Here is a 19,807-nt window from a genome sequence, read left to right as displayed (position 1 = left end):
CAACAACGTAACTGGCTCTTGTAACTGAATGGGAGAACTTCCCCTTTTGTTGCTGTGCCTTTAAGACTGATATATGTAAATAAATTCTGTTCCAATTGGCTGAAACACTGCTTGGAACTTCAATTTGCTGTAGGCTGAATTGATGTATGTATATTTATGAGCTGGTTCTCGTGACATCACAGAGACAATGGATCTGGTTTTACAGCTTAGTTTCTGTATATTGAAAGTATGGCCTTGGCAATGAATAGTATATTATGCAATTGTCAACCTTTGATGTAACACAGTTAACTATTATTGCAATGTTTTCACAAAAAATATTTTCATTTGTTAGGTGATCTTAATTTAGTGATTTCCTTGCTTCATCCCAAGACCCACAGAGACTCATCTGGTTCATCTTGCCAGTGAACTGTCTGCTCCTCTAATATCACAGGAGACAAAATACATAAAGAACATCAGACCATATGTTATGATGCATGTCAGAGTAAGAGCACTAAGCCTAAGAGAAGTTCACTTCAAGCTACAAAACTGTGTTCGTCAGTCTTATTCCAATGCTCCCACCCGGAGCGAAGAAAGGATACAGCTTCAGCTCTACATGGCTTACTCTGACAGTTTCAGAATACCAGGTGAGGTCTGGCACATTCTCTGACTGCAAAGACTTCACTAATCACACCAGTCACTCTTAGCCAATCAGCTTGCACCGTTTGCCCGTCTCCTCGGCACTTAACGAGCCACAGGCTGATTCGGCAAGATAACGAGGAACCCCGCCTCAGCTGGGACAGAAGTAGAGTGTGTGACAGACTGAGAGACGAAGGGATGGAGAATGAGGTGGAGTGATTTCTTCTAAATGAGTTAGTATTATAAGACATGGTCCTGCACTCCACTGCACAGCTAAGAGTGAAGACAGTAAATACCCTTTTCAATCTCATCTTTATCTGCTGTGTCTGTTGGTACATAACTGATTACAACAGTAATTTCCCTGCACTTTGAAAGCAACAGAAAACACATTACAGAAGCAAATGAGCAAGTATTTCAGTTGCTTCCCATTAATCGTGCAAATCAGCCTTCTGTTTATCAGCAGAGAGTCTGGTGCTTTTCACCAAATAACATGGCCAAGAAGTGCCTAACTTGTCACAATGAGGTGGTTTGAATGACATAGCAACCGACCAATCACAGCCTTGTACCTTGTACTTGTATGGAAAGGCAAATGTGAAAATCGGACAGATGTCTTGCTCTGAAAGGCTCGTTTTTGTCACAATGGTCAGTGCAGTCAGCTGTGTGAACAGAATTTTGTCAGCTGTGTGAATAGAATTTTAGCTGGAAAAACAGCTGTTTCCTGTCTGAATGATAAAAACACAGTCAATCAGAATGGAACTGACAAAATCCAAACAGTTGTCGCCAGCTTTGTATACAAAAGATTATAGAATCTCCATATTGGCAGAGCAGGGTGTGAGTTGAAACTAGCTTCCCTTTGGGCTCTGTTATAAGTGTATTTTGTGTGAATGTAAAAGGAAAGTAAACTCAAATTACAGAGCAACACATCAAAAGTATTGTTTGTGGTAGACAGGTGTAGATATTCAATAATAAGGTATGTCCTGACATTCAACAGACAAAATATCACTATCATGGACACTTTAAAATAAAATCATTGTATTAAGGAGTAAAGGAGCAACTGAGTTTTTAGTTATCTCATATCATAAGCTCACACTATGCTGTCACAGCATGATCCCATGCTTTAACTGATGTTTCTATAGCTGTTTTAATATTTTACTGCTCAGAGCATCTTCCCAGCTCGGAGTACGGATGCCAATGCTCTCTATTCACACTCAATGTGTTTTTTTTGTTGTTTTTATATTAGAAATAAATAAATAAATAAATAAAAACAAGAATGTCATAAACGGTGACAAAAAAGTTAAGGGTAATTATTATGATATTAAATATTTTCAAAAATGTTTTTAGGTGCGTACTGTAGCAACTGAATGTATGTTATATGGCAGATACTGATGAGGCAGAATTCCTTTAGCATCTATATAATCTCACTTCATTAAATACACGTAAAATGTGTATTAAACACAAATAAATAAATGACACTGGATATTTCAGTTAATCAAAATATAATACAACATACAAAATATGCAGTATGGAGGACATACTGCTAGTGAACAGAATGCAGTACAGTTATTACAGAGGAAACACTGCTTACTGAGCAGCACAAGCTGAGTCGAGAGACAGAGACAGAGAGACAGAGAGAGAGAGAGAGAGAGAGAGAGAGAGAGAGAGAGAGAGAGAGAGAGAGAGAGAGAGAGAGAGAGAGAGAGAGAGAGAGAGAGAGAGAGAGAGAGTTACCTGCCAGGATGGCTTTGTGTGCCTGGAACTCTTGTCCAGCTACGCAGAGCGAGCAGTCGGTGAAGCGAGAGTGTTCCCACAGTCCACCCAGCTCATCAGCCAGTCTGCAGTCCGGAACCTTCACCATGTTCATAGTGTTCTGCCCAGAGATGTTCACTGAGTCCTGCACCACACTCACCTGCATACACAAACAAAATAAACACGAATTAGTTACAGTACTAGCAATGTACTGTTACTGTGAGGTAAATAGTATTCAGGATGTACTGATATACAATTTCTGGGTCAATATTAATTACACTAATATGGAATTTATAGGCTGACACTGATAAAAGTTTAAAAGTATAGTCTCTATATGAAAAGTTTTACTTTAAGCTATGCACATCACTAGAATTATGACCTTTTAAGCAGCATCAGAGCATAAATGTATGTGTGTGTGTGTGTGTGCTGGTGCCTGCATGAACAAAAATGGCATTTTAAGTCATCAGCTGGCACAGATCTGATATCAGGTGTTTGTACTGGGCCAATACCAGCAGAAAACGGTGGAGCGAAAATCAAACCAAAGAAGGATTAATCTGATCCTATCCTTTAACAAATTTTGCCTGAAATAGCAGACACGTACACTGTTTGACGTTGTTTGCTGTGTATTTGTTGTAGAGTTCGAAGCATGTTAAAGCATGATAGCCTACTTTTAGATAATCATATCCTTAACAAGTGAAGTGCATCAGTTATAAATAGCTCATTTTAAAGCTTTGTAGTCTAAAATTTCAGTCAGGTACTGGTATTAGTCCATACTCAAGGCTTCAATATCAGTATTGGAAGAGAAGAAGTATGGGCCATATCTAATTGTAACAGTCAAGTGCAATTCGAATGCTGGAGCAATAACATTGACAAAACCATTTTCCAATTTATTGGTAAACATGTATGGTCCTCTGATAACTCATGCACCTTTAAATATTCCAGTTTTAGATTCTCTAATTTAACCCTCAAACTAGAGAACATGAAGGCATGACCTCAGAGCGGTGCTGATAAACACTTCACATGAGCATCCCTTTAACTGAAGGCTGGCTCCAAGCTCCAGCAGTGAAGGAAAGGCAGATGTTAATTCATGTATTTAGAAGAGTGCATTTCAGTCAAAATGACAAGCATGTTCTGAAGTGACTTGAGACCATTAACTACAGGTGCTCAGGAGGAACACTAGCATGTCGAACAAGGGCAGACATCTACTTATCTCTTCATTTACACAAATTGCTTCCATTTGTGTGTGTGTGTGTGTGTGTGTGTGTGTGTGTGTGTGTGTGTGTAAGCACGCATAGAGGGCCACCATGCTGACTTTGCCACCTGTTCCTGCAGACAGTAAGCACATTCATTTATCTCTCTACAGGACACACATGCACACACAGAAGTGCACGGACACGCAAAAAAATAAACCTCAAGTGCATATACACACACGCAAAACACAACAGCTCACACACAAACACCACACAAATTGATACACTAAGCAGAATATAAGTAAAACCTCACACATCCCAGTGCTTTCATATATATATATATATATATATATATATATATATATATATATATATATATATATATATATATATATATATATACACACACACACACACACACTTTTCTCCTTCTTATTTTGCTTTAGTTAATGTCTTATTTTCTTTTGAATATTTGTTTATAGTCTGTGTTCTTATCTGGTCTGTTTAGTAAGTTACATGTCATACAAGTGTGCAGACACTTCGGCCAATTCTTCATATGTATAACATACCTGGTGAAAAATTGATAATGAACTTTGTAGTACTAGAATATATATTTTCATATACAGCTGGTGGAGCCACCAGATGCAAGAGGTCGCTGTTTTTAGCTTAATCATCTGTAATTAAATTCCACTGCTTCTGGCTTTCCAAAGAAATCCTTTTGTTAGATCACTTCATGTTAGAGTAGCCTTACAACATCCCATAATATGTGCAGAAGGGTTTGCCCTCATACACAAACACACTACGGCCGACAGATACAAAACTTGCCTTGCACTTGAACCAAAAACTTTTTAAGGAGCAAAAATTTGACATTATCAGCTGATGTAATTTTATATAGATAAACACTGAACATACAATAATGTCAAACAAAACAAACCAGTTTGACTTAAACAGTACTTTACTGACCATCTTTAATCATTTAAATACTATAGCACTGGGGTGGAGCTTCTCATTAGTCTTAGTGGTTCTGTTGATTACATATTTGCTCTTATTACTAAACAGTTCTTCACATAAAGTGATTCTCTGTTATAAAGCTATCTTTGCGTGAAAGGTTTTAACTTTACCCATCTTGCATCTTGCAAAACAAAAGCGTTTATGTAATGTAATTGGACAGCTTAACAATCTCCGAGAACACTTCAGGCTCATTTACGCTCAGCATTAAATATGGATATGGATGGAGCCTCCTGTCCATACTCTGTATTCATTTTGTGCACATGTGTGCATTGTGCTGAGAGAGAGGGCCATCCAACCCACCCAGACAAAGCCAGGCCAATGATGCTTTCTATGACTCCCAGTCACAGATCAAAATCATCTCTTGAAGACAGGACCACAGAACTAAAGTTCAGTGTGTAGTCCTATAACAGTGGTGACTAATCACTGACAATTTAGCATTTACTGCAAAACAGTACTGTAGGTATATGAGACAATTGAAATTAGTGATGTGCACATGTACACGAGTATTCGGTTCATCGTTTGAGGTTCCAATTTTGGAAACCAAAATCAATATGCAGGGATTCAGTCTGTTTCAACACGTCAAAAGACAGAAACTATACAGACTAAAAATTAAATAAAATGTAACTTTTAGGTTTGAATAAATGTTTTTATGGGTCAGTATGTACTGTATATTACACTTACCTACACAAACACGCATGCTTTAACATGGGCACATTGCTGAAGATGCATTATTAAGGATATCATAAAGAAGGTAGATGTAGTAGAAGATACAGAAGGTAGAATGTTAACTTTGCTAACTAGCCTAGCAATGTAAGCCAGGTCCAGTAACAGTGGACATACATTTCTCTGACAAAATAATATTGGAGAAACTCCTTACTCCTGTAAGACAATGAGTCCTCATCAGATGAACGCACATCCATAACTAAAAGTAAAGAGTTCATTAAATATAAAGTAATGCATCAACGCTTTATTGGATCTTTGCGGATACCAATACATACGTAGAACTCTGATATTGGTCTATTTTAGCAGTACACACAGATCTTGTACAGGTCTGTCATGGAAAATGAGACACACAAGACCAGCAATGTTGAGCACACACAACTCATACTTGGAAAACATAGGCAAGCATAGAGCGTAATGCACCAACAAACAGGCACAAACAACAGTGTAGCAGAGAGAGGTATACAAGCAGAGGGGAAATGTGCACTACAAACAGGAAATTAAATGTCAAGGACCCTTGTATGTCCTTAATGGAGGACTAAATGTTCACCTCAGGGAAGAGAGAGAAGGACAGAGAGAGGGTGAGAGAGAAGTAGTTGTTAAAAGGAGTAAAAAGGATCAGAGGAATAAAATGAGAAGACTGATGACAAGAGTATGTACTGTATTCCTTTATGTCATCATAATCAGCTCCTTCTAGTCAGGGACACCTGTAATTTATTTGGTATTAAGAAGCCACCTTAATACCAAACAAATTACAGGTTTCCCAGTGTAATGAAACACTGTCCGGTATAATTGATTTCAACTCAAATATATTACATTGTTCGTTTTTAAAAGGTATTATAATAAATACCTAACACTTCACTTTAGAATGAATGTTAAGCCACATTTGCCATTGGTTGTATTCAAAACAGAAGTCTGTTTATCACCATGGAGTTGTAGAATGTACGAGAGGAGGCGTTTCCTTGGGCCACACACTCACTGTGAGCATTTAACACTGAACAAAGTCATATTTACTGAAAGAGGCTTAACCTCCAACGACTCACTACTGATGCATCTATTCCATGTGTAATCTTGATTCTGAGGAGCTTTCTATCGGGGTCAAGTTTAACAAGAAAAAAAACAGGCCTTTATTATAATGTGTTATATACAGTACTCTGCAATGGTCATTTGAGTAAATGACACACAAAGCCATTTATCTGGGCACTAAGCATTTATTTGTTTTGAAAAAAATCCATTAAAATATTAATAAATACAAATTAATAAATAATATGACAACTGTGTGAGTGTGTCTTGGCCTAACCATTTTGACAACTCTCCTCAAGGACGCTCAGCATTTACAGTCTAACTGGATGGTCCGAAGCACAGTTTATGTAAATCACATCCACCTGCTGCTCTGCCAATGGATAAGAGACCGCTGCCATAAATCACTATTCAAGCTGAAGACAATTTGTGGAATTAACCATGTTGAGACCTTTTGTACAAATAAGGTTTTGTTTTAGTCTTATTCCTTCCTTTGAAACACGTGTTCAGGCGACTCTCAGGTGGATCTGATCTACTCAGCAGAGGCTTCTGGACTCATGGAGATCATGCCTGCTTGAGATTACACTATCATTAAAGCAAAAGGGGGAGATACCAAATACTGAAAAGTTTTGAAATTCATATAAACATTCAAATATTCTACTTTAATCTCAAATTGTTATGCTGATAATATCTGCAGTGAAAAACCCGGCATTAAATTAGAAGGAAATGTAAAACATCAGTGGAGTTTCTGGGGCCACTATTTGATTTTCCATAACAAAGCAAGGCATAAAAATGTGTAAGTGACCTCAGAAAAAAGATCAAGCAAATTACAGGCTGAAAGGCTTTAGATACAAATGGCGATTTTGTATTTCAGACAGTTTTTTTCAGTTTGTTAATGCTATGCTGAAATGATGATACAATAAAACCTTTACGCATATATGTACCTAATGAGCAACTAATGAGGGAGATGAAAGTTAAGGATATACACATGTCTGTCCGTCTGTCTGTCTGTGTGTATAAATGCACACGCATGCATGTGTGGTCAGTCAACTCAGCTCCCCCCTGCAGTGTGATTAATGAAAGCAGCTGTGGGAAACAGGCTGTGATACACACACTCACAGGGACACACGCACACACATTCATCACTCGCTCATTAGTAAATTGTAGAAGAGTGGTGAGCAGGGATGAAGAGAGGACGAAGGAAAGGACGAGAGAAATGGCAGAACTGTACACACCCTCACACATGACTTTCTGAAAAAAATGCACAACATAAACTGTAACCACAACAGCTTCACAGCCAGAACGAGCTAATGACTTCATTAAATAACTAACTAGCTAACCACACCAAGGCGATGGCAAGTGCCCTCTTACTGTGGCGACCGCTGAAACTAGAGCTGTCACCATCGATTAGACTTAATTAAAAATACATTTTATTTAAAATGTACCTTGTCTGTGAGCCTTCACTCGCTTTAAATATTGTGATTAGGCCTGAGCAACATCTGAAAACAATTAGCATATTTTCTAAATAAAAAAAAAAATTCATTTGTAATACTGCCAGGTATCTTTAACTACTGCCAAAGATACATTATATTGCCAAAAGTATTCGTCTGTCTGCCTTCACACGCATTTGAAACTGAAATCCCATTCTTAATCCATAGGGTTTAATATGTTGTTGGCCCACCCATTGCAGCTATAACAGCTTCAACTCTTATGAGAAGGCTTTCCACAAGTTTTAGCAGCACGTTTATGGGAATTTTTGACCATTCTTCCAGAAGCGCATTTATGAGGTCAGACACTGATGCTGGACCAGAAGGCCTATCTCACAGTCTCCGCTCCAATTCAACCCAAATGTGTTCTATCGGGTTGAGGTCAGGTCTCTGTGCAGGCCAATCAAGTTCTTCCACATCAAACTTGCTCATCCATGTCTTTACGGACCTCGCTTTGTGTACTTGTACGCAGTCATATTGGAACAGGAAGGGCCATCCCCAAACTGTTCCCACTAAGTTGGGAGCATGAAATTGTCCAAAATCTCTTGGTCTGCTGAAGCATTAAGAGTTCCTTTCACTGGAACTAAGGGGCCAAGCCCACACCATAATCCACCAAACTTTACACCTGGCACAATGCAGTCAAACAGATGGAGAAGCGTGAATCGTTACTCCAGAGAACACAAGCATTTGACGCTTTGCATTGCGCTTGGATGCAGCTGTTCGGCCTTGGAAATCAATTCCATGAAGGTCTCTATGCTGTTCCTGAGCTAATCTGAAGGCCACATGAAGTTTGGAGGTCTGTAGCGATTGACTTTGCAGAAAGTTGGCGACCTCTTTGCACTATGCACCTCAGCATCTGCTGACCCTGCTCTGTCATTTCACGTGGCCGACCACTTAGTGGCCGAGTTGCTGTCGTTCCCAATTGCTTCCACTTTGTTATAATACCCTGACTGTTGACTGTGGAATATTTAGTAGTGAGGAAATTTCACGACTGGACTTGTTGCACAGGTGGCATCCTATCACAGTACCACGCTGGAATTTACTGAGCTCATAAGAGCGGCCCATTCTTTCACAAATTTTTTTAGAAGCAGTCTGCATGCTTAGGTGCTTGATTTTATACACCTATGGCCATGGAAATGATTTGAACACCTGAATTCAATCATTTGGATGGGTGAGTGAATTCTTTTGGAAAGACAGTGTATGTGGAATGTATGCATGTTCACGTAAAACATATTAGCTTGTGGAACTGGACCTTCCTGTACGCAAGTTTTCGGAGCTTTGTTTTTAAGTGAGTGTGATAGAATACCACTGCTTTCAGCACAAAACTTTATATTAGTGTTTTGACAATTTTCACTTTTTTGACCTAATTTGGAAATGGCATTTGCCTTTTACACTGTGTGAGACATAAATGATATAAAATATAATAATATTAACATAATATTAACTTGCACTGAAACTTAAGAATGCTTTTTTCCCTTCTCCTGTAAAGCTATCTTTCTGGAGATACAAGGTTTTGATCAGACAGTGGTGATATTCAGAGCAGATCAAGTTTATTACTGACTTATTTAAATCACAGTATCAATAGCAAGTGGCAATCAAACCCTAATGATGTGTTGATATTCCTTATTCCTGCTTTTTTCTTGTTAGACAAAGTAACAAATGGGGAAAAAAAAATTCAGCATGGTAACATATCACATTCTTTATATATCAAATACATGCAATAACAAAAGGCTACATGAAACGCTTGAAATCGCTACACTGAGCTCAAAGGTTAAAGTACCTAACTCTAATCTGATCAGGAAAGCGTTACAAATTTATGGTCTTTTCCCTCCAGAAAGAGATGTAGGAATGTAGTCCTAGGCTAAGAGTATTTGCCTATGGATATTCCCCACAGACAGCGTAATGCATTCAGAATCTAAAGTTAATCTGAGTCTGGAAAATCAAGGCCGGGGGGGTTTCCAGTTTAAACAATGTATCAGAAAATGCGTAACCCATCCGATCCTAGCTGCCAGCCTGTTATTGTGTTAAAGCTGTAGACACCTCCTTCTCTCTCCGCAGCCAAAGCACAAAAACAGACTATTTTGCTGTGAGCTACTGTAATAAAGCCCTGTGTTCTGTACAGAGAAAGAAAAACACCTTATAAACTCTTCATTAGTCTCTCTCTATTTTACACATTCATTAACGGGTCTATGCAAACGGCCTTTCCGGGGCGTCTGTTTGTGCACTTTGTTTATAGATGTGGAGTGAGTGGCCAAGCGTGAAATAGTGCCAAAAGAAAGAACACAAATCAAATCCAATAAGTTCATTAAGTCTTGGTAGAGCTGGTATTTATTCCTTTACTGTTTCATTTAGCTGTACAAACAGCACTTGCATCAAACACACACACACACATGTGCAAAAAGCACACACTACAGAATTGACCAAATTAGCCTCATCAGAAGATGCCTTTTTCCTTCTACTAAAAGTAATGAGGGGTTTGAAAAACAAACACAAACAAGCACACAACTTAGTAACGTATGTATCTAAACTACTACATTTCATAAGCATCTTTTTGTTCATCATACAAACAGGAATCTTTTTATAAAGTGAGGACATGGGGTCATACAAGTGTCCCACAAGGATTACATATACATATTTCTTCTGCTTTATCTATGCCTACTTTTACCCTGTGTACACATTTCATGATGAGTGGTCTTGGAAGGAAATCTCTTTACCCTTCAATTAAATTATGAATATTTTGTTCTTTTCCTATAGAATTATCATTTCAGATATATTTTTTATAAGGTTTTGTTGCAATGACAATGATGTCTACACACAAACACACACACACACAAACATATACAGATATAGAGTCCGGAATCAATTGGAATGAACTCTTTAACTTGCATTTAAAGCTAAGAACTTGTTGGAGATTTTGTAGAATGTCCTCCTATAGATTTTATATAATAACTAATTATTTACTTACATAATAAATAATTTCCTTAATAAATAAATGATTACGTCTAATATTTTTGGTTCATTTGTTTAATTTGGTTCTCTTTATCTAGTATTATGACTACAATTCTGTTATACCAAAAACTCCAGCAGAAAATGCTTAGAAGGATCCACCACTGAAATAATACCTACTCTCTGAGGGTACGAGGGTTACTGACCACTGAAGAACAGGGTAAAAGTGGACTAACAAAGTATGCTGAGAAACAGATGGAGCACAGTCTGTAATTGTAGAACTACAAAGTGCACCTAATATAGTAAGTGGAGCTGATCAAATGGACAATGAGCGTTGAAACAAGGAGGTGGTCATAATGATCCATGTATTATGCTGTATAATCTCTCCCCAAAATCCTAACTTCACAAGGGAACAAAAACATTTCAAAGTGTAAATTAAAATATAGCTGGTGTTTTCCAAAGTAGTCAAAAAGACAGAAGTAGAGATAAGGTTTTCTTTGACAATGACATGTGCCTATATACAATACTTTATATGCATTACATGTATATGAAAAGATCTATATGTAATAAGAACTTTCAATCCCAATTTCCAAGCTTAAACCACACGTTTACCCTCAATGACTCAAAGCAAATGATTATAGCTTGTCAGTTTTAAATAAAACTTGCATGCACACACTTGCTACACAAAGGGCTTGTCCATAGTGACGCAGTTACACTGCAGAACATGTTTTGATGGAACAAGTCTGACTGATCCATCGTGAGGAGGAAAACTGAAAGGGAAAACGGGTAAAAACAGCCCAGAAGAGAGTTCAACTGATGTACAGAAAACGAAGGCTGTGTTTGCTCAAGTCACAGAAAGACATGTTTCAAACAGAAGTACAGAAATGGTGAATAAAAAAGAACTTATTGCCTAGAGACAAGTAAGTCACTGACCTACCAATGACCTGCAATACCTAAGAGAAAGAGAGAAAGCGAGAGAGAGAGAGTGTGAAAGAAAGAAGGCAGAATGCTGGTTTTTGAGGCATGACTGATGTGTAGGAAAAGCCACCCCTTTTCAGTCTACACACACAGAGGGATGTTTTACGCATCATTTCCATTCAAGCTGTTCAAAGTCTGGACCTGACCACAAACACCAACCCGCATCTCTCACTCACTCTCTGTGGGACCATCAGAAGATACACATCACATTAAACCTGTAGAAGCATTTGGAGCCGTTTTTAAAATCATCTGTTTCTTTTCCTCTGAATGAGGATCAGACAGACAGAAGCTGGAGCCTCTGAGGATCTGTTCAAACAAGCACACTCAAAAAGCTGAAGAGAAATGATTGAATGTGAGAAGAGGAGCTGGAGAGCGCTTCACTGTTCACCAAACGATCCTGCCATTCCTTTCCTACAGAGCAGTTTCTACTAGTGTTTCTCCAGATATTCTGCTCAGGAGGAATGTAACCGTTCACAAAATTCATAATTCAGTTCAATACAATACGGCAGCATCTTCATTCAATACAATTCCTGATACAGTAAAAATACAGAGTTCATGAAAACGTTTCCACTTTCAGCTTCATAAGGTTTTGTATAAGTAAGAGATTTGAGACTTTAGAATGCCACAGTTAACTTGATTTGTTCATACTAACTTCTTTATAGCACAGAAACTTTAAAGACAACTTGTGCTTTATAATGCACTAACCCAGTGCTAGATTAGTGCTAGCCACAAGCCAATATGTTAGGCCTTAGCTAATACACTTGTTATAAGACAACAGTGTATATGGAGGACTTGTGGTTGCAAGAATCGTTTTTGCCATGTTATCGCGAGATCGCTAGTTCAGTCTGTAACAATGCTACGGCATGGCTTTGATTCCGAGAGAACACAATTTTATTGGCAGTGCTAGTGAATGCAAGCATCCATTAGCTGTAGTGCACCAAGCGTGTATCAATTTAATACAATGTGGTGGATAGCTTCAGCTCTTCACGGGAGAAGCTTGACACAATTTGGGGGAAAAATTTGTTAGTTAGTTAACTTTAATGTGTGTACTTTGCTCAAACCGTTCAACATGCATTTTGCTTCCTGTTTACTTTCAGGAACTCTGCTGCTTGTCTTTTTAACGTTTACAATACTGCATAAAATTCTCTTTGGTGTATTTTTAAGAGAAGCAGAATGGGGCTGAATATAAATTTAAATTAACACAACTAATTATACAATTATCCAAATATTGATTATGTAACTGCATAATTTATTATGTAATTAGCTTTAACTAAGGCCAAATCAAAACAAGCTATATTAGATTTGTAAGACATTGTTCTAGTGTAGAGTAGCAGAACTGCATTTACTAACTTCATTAAGGCTAACAAATATCATGAAATGCATTTGGAAAAGTTTATGATATTAAACGTTATCCATGCAGTCCATCACTATGTCATAAGTTTCAAGCATCAGCAGCTAAAACCAACATGAAAACAAACATAGACGGGACCGCGAACTGAATCTAAAGGAACTGAATCTGAATGAATAGCAGAATAACATTTACCCCCGCCCTCCACTTCAAAGCTACTTTTGTCTCTATACTTACTCAACAGATCTTTGTCAGCTCTTCATCATACAGCACCTTACTGGCCTTGTCTCTTTACCATCTCTCTCACCTTCCTCCATCATGCTAGGCCTGTAGCAGATGCTGCAGAAATAGCACTTCTCTCACTCCAACTAACTACCTGCTCCAAACTCTGTGTGTGTGTGCAGCAGATGTTGCAGCTGTAGTAGTTCTCTGAGACATCAGTGTGGCATATGGCTCCAGTGAATGAAAGATGGGGGCTGTCAGACACAGAGAGAGAGAGAGAGAGAGAGAGAGAGAGAGAGAGAGAGAGAGAGAGAGAGAGAGAGAGAGAGAGAGAGAGAGAGAGAGAGAGAGAGAGAGAGAGAGAGGGGATGAGAGGGAATTTGAAGGGGAGAGAAAGAGAGTGAGAAAAAAAGAGGAAGAGGAAGGAAGAGAGGGGACAAGGAGGAGAGGAACAAGATGAGAAAGGAGAGAGAAAGGGAAACAAAGTGAGAGAAAGAATGAGCAAGGGAATTTGGAGGGGACAGAAGAAAACCAGCAGAAATGGAGAGGGTGAGAGGAGAGAAGGAAAAAAAGGAGGAGGAGATAGAAAGAGAAAGAGGGAGAGAGAGGGAGGAAGAAGAAGGAGGGACAAGGAGGAGAGGAAAAGATGAAGAGAAAGGAGAGAGAAAGGGAAACCAAGTGAGAGAAAGAATGAGCAAGGGAATTGGGAGGGGGAAAAAAACAGCAGAAATGGAGAGGGGGAGAGGATAGAAGGAAAAAAGGAGGAGATAGAAAGAGAAAGAGGGAGAGAAAGGGAGGAAGAAAAAAAATAAAAAGAAAGAAGGAGGGAGAAAGAGAGAAACAGAGTAAGAGAAAGAAAAAACAAGGCACCTGGAGGGGTGAAAGAGAGAGGGAGAAAAACGAGACAGAGAGATTGAGAGAGAAAGGGGTGGAAGGGAGAAAGTTCTGTACCTAAGGCTGCTGAGGCTGGAGCAACAGTAGAAGCAATGATGGAGAGGAAGCTGAGAAAGGAAAAGTGTAGAAAGAGGTGAGAGGAAGACGAGGAGGACCTGTGCATGTCTGAGAGAGTGAGAAATGAGAAGCAAGAGATTGGAAAAAGAAGAGCAGGGAGAGACAGGTGTGACTCAAACAGATAACACTACACTCCCCCAAAAACCTGCTCCAGCTCTCAGATCCCCTCAGCACACAGACAGGATTACCAGGAAAAACACAGATAAAAAAAAAGAAGAGAAGAAAAGGGAAGGGACTTGGGGGACTCTTTTCCTCTTGCCTATTTTCATCCCTCCATCTCTCTCACTCTGTGGGTAATGACATCCAGCACAGCACCTTTAATGGGAACTTTCTCCTCATTAAATACCTTCAGGAGACTCACACACATACGGGGAGTGTGCACGTGTGTGTGTTTCAGGTGGGGGCAAAGACGAAGAAGAAGAAGGCAGTAAGACAAGAAAATCAGGAGAGAGCGAAGAGAAAGTAAGAGAAGACAAACAGAAAAGAAGGAAAAGGAAGAGAGATGAAAAAGACAGAGAGAAAAGAAGAGAAGGAGATAGCAAAATAGAGAAGGACAAAAGAGAAAAAGCACAAATAAAGATGGGTAAAAAAGAGAATAGCGTGAGGGTGAGAATGCTAGAAAAGAAGGAGAGAGAGGGAGAAAAGAGAAATAGAAAGACATAAGGAAGTGGGGGAAGAGAGACTCTCCAGAAAGACTGTGCAGCTTTCCAGAGGAGAGAGAGTGCGTATCCTTCGTTAATGCGATGAAGTGATTCAAGTGGAATCACAGGTGCAGTACATAACACTGAACACTAACAGACTAGTGGGAGAAAGAAAAAAGAGTGAGACCTCTCATTTTGCTGATGAGACTGAAAAATGACAAAAATAGAGATACAAGGTTTTCTTCCAATAGCAGTGATATGCATGTGAGACAGAGTTCCAAACGTTCGTGTTTAAAAGCACAGAAAAGAAAAACACTGCAAAAATGGCATCTTGTCAAAGAAAATTACCATAAACAGTCAATAAAACTAATGTTTCTCATGTTGAGCTTGTTTTAAGCTTAATTTAAGATAATCTTTACCAACATTTTAACTTCCTTTAAGTGACTTGCTTTAAGTAACTCACTATACTGCCAGATATTTTTGCTTATTTTAATACATGTGAAAAAAAAAAAAAAAAAAAATATATATATATATATATATATATGCAAGTATAATGAGAATTTTACATGATAAAATTACCTAAAGCAAGTAAATAATAAGCTAGGCAATCATACAATCAGTGCACAACCATCTAAAAATGGGAAATTTTAGATATATCAACTAGACCTATGATCATAACATTTTTTTACAGAGAGCAAAGCGACACAGATTAGTAGACACACACAGGTTTTTAATGAAGGAGGAAAGTTAGCAGACAGACAGAAAGTCAGAGCAGCACTGAAATGACCCAAAAATAGGAAAATACCAGAAATCACTACAGAAACACTCGCCTAAAGTTAAACTGTGAAAGTCCAAAGGAGAGTGTGCTTTTGAGGAGTGGAGAGAACAGAGGAGGAGAAGAGAGATACAGCTCTTTTTTCTTACTCCATCTGCAATCCATCTGGAAGGGATCGGAGCCAACACACTAACACTGCTCAAGTAAACATAGACTCCAAGAAAAGGAGGAGCTGAGGACATGTTTGGGTCCCTGTGACGTAATGGGACCCAGATTGGAAACACTTAAAACAAGCCCTCATTCTTCTTCCCTTTTTCTCCCCTCCTCCTTCTCAGAGAGAGCGAGTGAGAGAGGGTGAGAGAGAGCGAGAGCGAGAGAGAGAGCCTTCTGCTGTGTGCCTGCAGGCTTCATTAGGCTAGCTTGAAACAGCCAACTCTGTGGCGCGTGCGTTAAACATTAATCACTGCATAACATTACTGCTAGCACATTAGCATAGCGCTCTCCACATGCTGTAACCTACTCCACAAAAAAAGGACGAGAAAAGAAGGGCAAAAACTCTGAAAACCAACCTGGCCCCTTTTTATACAGAAAATACTTTCCACGGTATTCACAGCTACTGTGCATTAAAAAGCAACACATCTTGCATTCTTTAAGTGCTATCAGCATACATTAACTTACTCCACTTACTGCCAAGTCTGATCATGTATAAGAAAGAAGCAACTTCTACAACTTGGAGTCTAACTTTAAGCCAAACACACCAAAGGATTTTAGTCTGGATTTAAAGGAGTATTCCAGCATTCATTCATCAACCTATACCAGCCACATCTTTGGCATATGGCTGATTAGAGACAACTTCAACACTGTTTCCAGTTTTTTGCCAAAAAATCTAAAACCAAGTGATGCAAAACCCACTTTAGAACCCGACCTCTGGCTTCTTTTCTAAGTGTTTTTTTGCATTGGTTGGTTTCTATTGAGCCAACAGATCTTCTGATCTTTGTTAGCAAGTTAAGTTACTAGTCCACTCTTAAATTGGCATGACAGACAAAATGTAAAATGGGTAACACTTCATTTGGATGGTCCATTGTAAATGGATCGTAAGTTTGTCTATAATAAACATTCAGCTTAATATCCATTAAATGCAATCTAACTTCAAGAACAGTGTGAAAGAGTTTATTTAATCTATCCTGAAATCCAACCCTAACCTTAAGGCAAAACCTACATCCACTCCTAACCCTATCCATAATGTTGTTGATAACTGACTGAACCTGACCAGAAGGTGTGTTAATGATTTAAATATATGTAGAGTGTCTATAGGCGACCATTCAAATAAAATGTGACCAAAAAATGTAACTAGCATTACATTTGCCGTAAGCATGCCTACTTGCCATAGAAGTCTCTAGAGTGTGATTTTCTGGTTTAAAGAGTAGGAAAGACCCCTTCTGATGTATCTTGAGGGTGGGAAGAACTTTTGAAAAACTAACTGCTTTGGGGTGGGTACCTGAGGTTTGGCTAATTGAAATATTTCTCTCAATTAATCTCTCCAGTTCATGCAGAAGGAAGAAAGACATAACGTCTCTGCTAGGAAGACAAGTATTGTATCTGTGTTTATAGTGGTTATACTAAGAGTCAGATTTTTTTTTTATCATGGGTAGAGAGCATTCCCAAAAGGCTGTACTCTTGGCTGCTGAAATGTTCTTTGCAAAACAACTGAAGGCTGCATGTCCATGATGTTCTCCACATAGAAATCTAAAGAGCCAATGGGCTTCTCGCACCTCAAACGTACAATCATTGCTGGAAAGAAGACTAACCACTGGGATTTTTACACTGTTTTTTTTTTTTTTTTTTTTTTTAAATCTTGTACACTGGACAGACCAGACTCCAAGGAAACTGGACCTGCATGCATTTTTCTAAATTTTCCAATTATGTATTTGCTTTCTTATTTGTAAATAAATCCTTTCTGCATCACAAGCACACATTAGTTCACCCTCATTTCAACCGATCTTATCTAAATTGGTGACAGGCATGTTAGTTTGCATATAGAGATGGCAGATCTCATCCTAGTATCTGTTCACTTAATATAATAATTCAAATAATGTGTAGTTTGGAATGAGAAAGTGAAATAAAACAGGTATTGTGTATGATGTTTATGACAGAGCATGAACCACAGAACCCCAAAGAACATCAGGATACAAGCAGATGATATTGATCTGTGGGCAGAACTCTGTTGTAGGCTCAGTTATAGTTCTCTATTTTTCTAAATAAGAGATGAGGGCAGCCAAAGGGAATGAGTTCTACTTCTAACAGCTGATCCACAATCGATTATTGTATCAGGTTCAATGCCCCTGAATGGAGATATGTAATTAAATCAGTGATCAAGAAGCAGCCAATCAGATGCAGCCTTACCTCACAGAAAAGGGTCAGTTTGTCATCAGGAAGCAGCCCATTTGCCTCGTCCAGCAGAAAGTCCCGTCTTATGAACTTCTTGAAACCCCAGTCTTTGCCCTGAACAAATCGGTAGGCTCGCTGACTTTCTGCAAACAACATAAAGAACAATGACAGGCTTTAACTCATTTACATTTCAGTTATGTCCAGCCTTAAATGAATAATTTGTACAACCTCAGCCAAGGTTTAATGAAAATAAATATTTATTAAATATTTCTTATTATTTCATATTTCCAACAGAGTAATTTCTGTGCCTTTTCTGGACAACCTCCATGTCCATGTACCCAACATCATAAGCCCTCTGTAAAACTGTTTATTTCACATCATAGGCAGGTGCTTACAGCTCTCCTACACCTATGTTTCTCTTGCAAATACACCTCTTAGTCTCAGTGCCAATTTTCAAAAATCCACATCCTCTGCCACTCTATGTACACTCTCTGATTTAAAGCAAAACCAACTGAAGCGATGCCACTGCTGAAACTTCCTATTTCACAACAGGAGGCATATATTTATCTTGGCGGACAGAAAAATCAAGTGAAGTCGACCAGCGATGACTAATTTCTTCCCCTTACTCACTGGACACTGAGTGGGGAGAGCAGTGAGCAAGAGTGAGAGAGAGAATGAAGAGAGAGGTGGAAGGAATGAATAAGAGAATAAGAGAGCGGTCTCCACTGGAGTGTATCATGGGACAGCACAGGGCTTTTAGCTGAATCTGTGCTCTCGCTGGGGACTGGCCTGGTAACTGGCCAATCAAAGTAAGGGCAAGCCAAATTGGTGGTGGCAACCAGCCAATCAGGGTCAGACCTCAGTGGTCACTAACAGAGCACAGCAGTCACTGAAGTGACCAGTGCACGTGCACAGAAGACAAAGTGTGAGCCGAACAGTCTCAATGGACATAGCCTTTGCCCCAGGAGCCCTGTAGGGAAAGAGTGTGGCTGCCAGAATACTGGACAAACCTGCAGCACTGCTAAAAGCCAGCCTGTATGATCAGTGCAGTGCAGACGAGGCTGCTGGAATGGGTGGCTTGTCTTGATGGATGAAATGACAGGAATTAATAAGTATAACAAAGATATTTTCACAGCACACAACAGTTTAATGGTTGGTATAGCATAGAGGGAATCACTGCTGCCTTCTATGTGACAGACTAGGATTTGATCCCTATTCTGCGCAAGCAAACAATGCTTGGTCAAGAGTTCTAATGCTACATTCAACTACTTCTGTGATATCATTAAATTGTTAGGTGGTCTGAGAGCGTCTGACAAAGGCATAAATCTAATTAACGTGGTCACTATTAATAATATTAGTAATCAAATAATTTAAAGAGTAATCAGTTGTATTTTTTTAAAGCACCTAAAAATAAAATGTACTTAACAACTAAAAACTGGTAGTCTTTCAAAGACTGGCTTATCAAGTATTTCTGTGCTAAAGGAGACACTATCATTTTAACTTCACAGGCTTTTTTTTTTTTTCAGGCTCAGAAAAGTGACGTGTGAGTCTGCAATTAAAAGGAGGAGACAGGATCAGACAGAAGTCAGTCAGAATAGAAGAGGAATCAGAAGTGAATTAACCCCTTTTTACTGCAGAGCTGAACTCTCAATGGTGCTGCCTGGGGCATGAATTTGAACTTATTTGTAATGAGTCCGTCAGAACACAGG

General features: G+C 38.8%; 1 protein-coding gene across 4 annotated transcripts in view; it reads right to left on the bottom strand.

Moving 5' to 3' along the window:
* LOC108412142 (speckle type BTB/POZ protein) overlaps positions 1–19,807 on the bottom strand; it is a 112,932-nt gene that overhangs the window by 16,527 nt on the left and 76,598 nt on the right. For all 4 annotated transcript variants that reach the window (XM_037544827.1, XM_037544824.1, XM_037544826.1 and 1 more), the window contains exons 6-7: positions 18,114–18,241; positions 2,344–2,521 (exon numbers count right to left, since the gene is read on the bottom strand). In XM_037544827.1, coding sequence (XP_037400724.1) covers positions 2,344–2,521; positions 18,114–18,241 — 306 coding nt within the window. The remainder of the gene's footprint in view (positions 1–2,343; positions 2,522–18,113; positions 18,242–19,807) is intronic.

This window comes from Pygocentrus nattereri, chromosome 14, assembly GCF_015220715.1.
Source record: "Pygocentrus nattereri isolate fPygNat1 chromosome 14, fPygNat1.pri, whole genome shotgun sequence".
NCBI classification, from domain to species: domain Eukaryota; kingdom Metazoa; phylum Chordata; class Actinopteri; order Characiformes; family Serrasalmidae; genus Pygocentrus; species Pygocentrus nattereri.
The sequence above is the reverse complement of the archived record's forward strand: the minus strand, read 5'-3'. Positions and strand labels throughout refer to the sequence as shown.